The following is a 6,000-nucleotide window of genomic DNA, read 5'->3' on the forward strand; positions in this document are numbered from 1 at the left end:
TCTCTCTCTCTCTCTCCCTCTCTCTCTCTCTCTCTTTCTCTCTCTCCCTCTCTTTCTCTCTTTCTCTCTCTCCCGCTCTCTCTCTCTCTCTCTCTCCCCTTCTCTCTCTCTTTCTCGCTCTCTCTGTCCCTGCCTGACCCACTGACGGTTCCCTGACGGCTGCAGGCTCTTGGAAGAGCCTATCTGCATCTGATCCATGGCCCGTTGCCCGGCGGCTTCGGGCTTGTGGACGATTCTATCTCTGTCTGGTCCACTGACCGTACCTTGGCGGCCGCAGGCTGGTGGACGAGTCGCCGCGCTGGCTGCTAAGCCGGGGCCGGCTTACGGACGCCACTGCCGTGCTGAGGAGGGTGGCCGTCGCCAACGGCGTGCCGCCCGGCACCATGGAGGGGCTGCTAGAGACCACCAGCGGAACAAGCTGTCAGCCGGCCTCACCCAGCCTGCTGCAGCTGCTCTCTGGACGCCGGCTACGGCTCAAGACGGCCGTCATCACCGCCTGCTGGTGCGTGTACGGAGACTGATCCCGTCTCCTACTGGTGCGTATACGGAGACTGGTCCCGCCTCCTACTGGTGCGTTCACGGAAACTGATCTCACCTCCTACTAGTGGGTACATGCCGTCATCCTCGCCGGCTGTGGGTCCACACGTTGCTGCCTTCACCTCCTGTTGGTGCGCATATTGCCGCGGGTCCACACGTTGTTGCCTTCCCCTCCTTTTGGTGCGCATATTGCCGCGGGTCCACACATTGTTGCCTTCCCCTCCTTTTGGTGCGCATATTGCCGCGGGTCCACACGTTGCTGCCTTCCCCTCCTTTTGGTGCGCATATTGCCGCGGGTCCACACGTTGTTGCCTTCCCCTCCTTTTGGTGCGCATATTGCCGCGGGTCCACACGTTGCTGCCTTCCCCTCCTTTTGGTGCGCATATTGCCGCGGGTCCACACGTTGTTGCCTTTACCTCCTGTTGGTGCGCATATTGCCGCGGGTCCACACGTTGTTGCCCTCACCTCCTGTTGGTGCGCTTATTGCTGCCGACCTCATTGCCTGCCGGGTCGAACACCGCTGCCTTGGACCCGGTTCGCGATGGCATTTCATGAGATTTTTTAATGCAAAATCTGCCGTCAAACATCAAAATTATTATCAACACAGACCACCGAGCATGTCGTCATGCTCACTAAAGGTAGCTTGCATACGCTTAGAGCCACAGCCAGAGCCTTGGTCACGATGGGGGGGGGGGGGGAGGGGAGAGGCGCAGAAGGTTGACCTAATGGTGAAAGCGCCCCCGCTAAAAACCAAAACAAAAGAGACTTAGTTCACTTTATTTTGAGCGGCACGATTTTCTTCTGTGTCTTTTCGATTGAAGCTGAAGTCAATAGCTACCAGAAGATGCAGCTCTGTTTGTATTTTAAGATAAATAGACCGGAGGAAACAGAGTTTAGACGACTACATGGAATAAACCGTAAGTGCTATTAATTTCACAGTGGTTCAGTGATTCATTTCAAAGGCTCATTTCTAAGCATGTTATTCTTGGAGGCTTCCTCGGAATTCTTCTGGGTTTTACGGAAAAGTTAGCGAATGTTTGAAAGTTGGAGATATTTAAACAAGCATCAGACATGATGAAATAAGTTCACCCACAACTTGTAGGGTATTTTTAAGGGGTAAAGGCTGCTCTAGACAACACAATTTCTCCCCTTACCCGGTGTTGTCCCAGGTGCTCAAGTAAAGAGGCTAGCCGCAGATGCCTCCGACAGAAAAAGGTTGTGTCCTTCTACCGGCGAAGGCAGGGGCTGAGGCTGCAAGATGGCAGCGTTCTGACGGGTGAGGCCCTCGTCGACTCAGGGGGCCTCCAATCGGCGCCAAGGGCCGCCTAAATGGCCTTTGAGGGCCGGTTCCTTCGGATCGGGACTCCCTCCGAACAGCCCTTCGGCCTCTTAATAGTCGGTCCAGGGAGGCTCGAAGTGCCCGCGGAATTTAAGGAGGGGGCACGCGCCCTCTGTGCCCATCCCATGCCTGCGCACCGTTTTGGGCACACACGTTTAGTGCAATAATGTCACATTAAGATATCCACATTTGGGCAGGCTGAGTCATATGCTGACACACGACATGGGAAAGCATCAGCAAGATTTATCAGAATGCTCCTAGGCCCCGGTCTTGATTTGAGTTTTGTGAGGGAACAGTTTTGAGGTATGTGTCCAAGTGGCACAATCTAGGGTTATCTAATTGAAACTGTTACTCTATGACTTGTGCTGGGACCGCTAGCTTGCTGAGCCAGTCTTCGCTATTTGTGATTGCAGCACCGCCATATCTCGTCTCGGAGCGCACGGCTGCTGACATGGTGATGCGTGCGGAGCCCAGCACACGTAACCAGCGGAGCCGTCTTCGCTGTTTGTGATTGCAGCACCGCTATATCTCGTCTCGGAGCTCACGGCTGCTGACATGGTGATGCGTGCGGAGCCTGGCGCACATGACCATGTCGCTCCGCACCGAAAAACGCCGAATGGCATATCATCTCCCCTGTCTGCAGGGCCATCAATGTCATCATGTACTACGGGCTGATGCTGAGCTTCTCCGACATGAGTGGCAACCTCTTCCTCAACTTCTTCTTGCTGTCGGTTGTGGAGCTGCCCTCGAACGTTCTGGCGCTATACGTGTGTGACCGGCTCGGTCGCCGGCCCACGCAGCTCCTGTTCTTCACCGGCTCTGGCCTCTCCCTGATGGCCGTAATTCCGTTGCAGTATGGTGAGAAGCAACAGGAACGGTGGCCGACTAGTGGGCTTTGCGGCTTGGCGATGCTATTGATATTGACCCCTGCTTTCCTGCCATCTGGGCAGGCGTGGCCAAAGCCCTTCCCGCCAAGTTCGCGTGGTCCGGACTGTTGTCATCTTATATTGTTGAATCATCTTCATTTATCGATGGCCAATGACTGTGTCCTGGACATATTCAAGTCCCTGTCGGATTTGTCATCAGTGCCGGCAGTTCTGGCGCCGCCATCCCAGAGTGTTTACAGTGCTGTAATGTGCTCTATCTGCGTCGGGCATCGCTCTGCCCTGACTCTACGCCGCCCTCTGTCCGCCAGTTTCCGGCACCGGCGGAGCCATCACGGCCCTGCTGATGCTGGGCAAGTTCTGCACCAGCCTCACGTTCGTGGTGCTGTACCTGCAGTCGGCAGAGCTGTACCCCACTTGCGTCCGCTCCATGGCCATCGGGCTGTCGTCGCTGGTCGGCATCGGCGCCGGCATCTTCACCCCCTACATCCTCCGGCTGGTGCGTGTCTCTCTGCAGGCGGCTAGTCGCTGATGTAGGTCTTGTTAAGCACATGGTCGATGCGAGGTGCTCGTAAACATTCATCCATGTCTGGCTCAGGATGCTACCTATTCATTGCGCATTGCCAGCACACTAAGAAGAAGTAGTAAAGGCTAAGAAGTCACAAAATAAGAAAGTCATCATGAAGGAACATTTACACACACTCCAGGCTGTTTGTCCTCTGCGCCGCAGTGCGTTGCCAGGCTGCGCGTTATTTGCCAGCGGGTCGGCTGACGGCCGTCTCCAGTCGACCGTTCCTCGGCATATCTAAGCACTGTTCTCTGCGTCGGCAGGCTATACTCAGTCCATCCTACCCGTTCATTGTCATGGGAGGTTTGGGCGGCGTCGGAGCTCTGTGTGTGGCTCAGCTGCCCGAGACCAGAAGCCGTCCTCTGCCGGAGACGCTGGAGGACGCCGAACGCGACTGAAGTGCCCCCGCAAGGCTCAGCTCTCCGGGACCAGAAGCCGTCCTCTGCCGGAGACGCTGGAGGACGCCGAACGCGACTGAAGTGCCCCCGCATGGCTCAGCTGTCCGGGACCAGAAGCCGTCCTCTGCCGGAGACGCTGGAGGACGCCGAACGCGACTGAAGTGCCCCCGCATGGCTCAGCTGTCCGGGACCAGAAGCCGTCCTCTGCCGGAGACGCTGGAGGACGCCGAACGCGACTGAAGTGCCCCCGCATGGCTCCGTTGTCCGGGACCAGAAGCCGTCCTCTGCCGGAGACGCTGGAGGACGCCGAACGCGACTGAAGTGCCCCCGTATGGCTCCGTTGTCCGGGACCAGAAGCCGTCCTCTGCCGGAGACGCTGGAGGACGCCGAACGCGACTGAAGTGCCCCCGCATGGCTCCGTTGTCCGGGACCAAAAGCAGCCTGCTGTTGGGAACTGGACGACATGGAACGCAGCTGATATGTGCTCATGTGGGGACTCTGAACCAGAGAGTCTCCTCCGTACGGCCCCATTATTGGGAATCACGAGTCGGTAACTTTGCTGGACGCCAGCAGACATCGAGGGCTATTCAAGCGCCCTCTGTGTGACTCACCGGGCGCACTCCAGGTGGTGCTGTCGTCGGCACACCGTCGCAGGCGAGTTTGTCTGTGGTCAGGCTTTTCAGCCTCTCAGGATCGGTAGCTCATAGCAAGAATCGGTCCATATCTCAGCGCCAGTCTGCCTGCCATCAACGCATTGCAATGGGCTTACGGCATGGTCATCCATGGAGAGCAAAATGTGTCGGTATTCTTACTGCTGTACAAAAAGCAGATAGTAGCCTGGCCAGGGAAGGGAAGGGGCTTGTGAAGCCATACCCTCTTCTTGAGGTGGTTGGAGCCCTGAGTTAAAACAAAACAGTGCTCTTTGGCAGATTAAGACACGTGTTTGGATTACATAACATGAAAACTGACCCGAGGCATCAAAATAGGACCTTATGTTTGCGTATGTCCCCTAAACCCAAAACAGGGCCAATAAGCGACGAACAGAGCTCTTTGCCTAGAAGTTCTCAATGATCCAAGTTGTCCCCTTCCCTGGTGAGATTCAGGCTACGCCACTTATAAGCAGACATTCCATCGGCAGCGATTTTTCGCTTTGGCGGGCTGAGCGCGTCGGTGACTTGCCACGTGTCCCGACTACGAGCCACGTGCCCCGACTATGAGCCACGTGTCCCGACTATGAGCCACGTGTCCCGACTATGAGCCACGTGTCCCGACTATGAGCCTGTTCTCAGGCATGACATCTCCTGAGCAAACTCACCAGCTCGGAGACACAGTGATGGCTGGTGTTAGCTGACTAGAAATTATCACGATTATGCCATAACTACTGTTTGTCTATTTTGTTCTGGTTAACAAAAACCGTAAGTGTGAAGCTGTGAGCTGCCGATTGCAGTCTATAAACTATCGGGTTACAAATGTCTTCATATGGAGAGGCCGGGTTTTGCGGCGAATCTGTGTTGCAGCAAGCATCTACACCAACCTGCGACCAAATTGCAGCTTATTGCTAACGTCACTCAGCATCAAGGCGATGACCAGAGAATTGCTGCCCCGTGCCGCTGCAGCCGTGCGAGGAAGCGGGTTGTCAGCCTTACTCGCCGGCATTCCGAGCGCAGGCGAAGCCGCTTATCTCCGAATGCAGACAAAACTGTAGAATCCCCTCTGTGACCTATTTAAGTAGTTTTTTTACGAAAGGCTCATCTTTGTGCCGTGATTAAGTCCATTGCTCATTCCGCATCAGTGTCGAATTCAAAACTACTCGATTTTACATTTTCTAGTTTGCTCCATGGTTCATCACTCAAATGCACTGATTTTTATCCACGGTTATGCATCCATTTAATCATAGAGGAAAGGAGAGAAGAGGAGCAGAAGCGAGAGAGAAAAGAAAAGGAAAAGGGGGAGAAGCGAGGGAGAGAAAGAGAGGAGAGAGAGAGAGAGAGACGAGAGGAGAGGAGAGAGAGGGAGAAAGAGAGAGAGAGGAGAGAGAGAGAGGAGAGAGAGAGAGGAGAGAGGAGAGAGAGAGAGAGAGAGAGAGAGAGAGGAGAGAGAGAGAGAGAGGAGAGAGAGATAGAGGAGAGAGAGAGAGAGAGAGAGAGAGAGAGAGAGAGAGAGAGAGAGAGAGAGAAGAAAGAGAGACAGACAGAGAGAGAGGTCTAGAGATAAGGTCTAGAGATAAGGTCTAGAGATAAGGTCTAGCCGCATTTTAAGAGCCGCATTTTAAGA

The 6,000-nt window shown here is 54.9% G+C and overlaps 1 protein-coding gene across 1 annotated transcript in view; it reads left to right on the forward strand.

Moving 5' to 3' along the window:
• The window catches only part of LOC119112557 (solute carrier family 22 member 5), a 34,717-nt gene extending 29,343 nt beyond the window's left edge, over window positions 1-5,374 (forward strand). Inside the window, exons 7-10 of the mRNA XM_037236772.1 lie at window positions 278-502; window positions 2,520-2,734; window positions 3,072-3,259; window positions 3,592-5,374. Of these exons, the coding sequence (XP_037092667.1) occupies window positions 278-502; window positions 2,520-2,734; window positions 3,072-3,259; window positions 3,592-3,726 (763 nt within the window). The 3' untranslated portion in view covers window positions 3,727-5,374. The remainder of the gene's footprint in view (window positions 1-277; window positions 503-2,519; window positions 2,735-3,071; window positions 3,260-3,591) is intronic.
• The last annotated feature ends 626 nt before the right edge of the window (window positions 5,375-6,000 follow it).

This window comes from Pollicipes pollicipes, unplaced genomic scaffold, assembly GCF_011947565.3.
Source record: "Pollicipes pollicipes isolate AB1234 unplaced genomic scaffold, Ppol_2.1 Scaffold_7261;HRSCAF=8764_pilon_pilon_pilon, whole genome shotgun sequence".
NCBI classification, from domain to species: domain Eukaryota; kingdom Metazoa; phylum Arthropoda; class Thecostraca; order Pollicipedomorpha; family Pollicipedidae; genus Pollicipes; species Pollicipes pollicipes.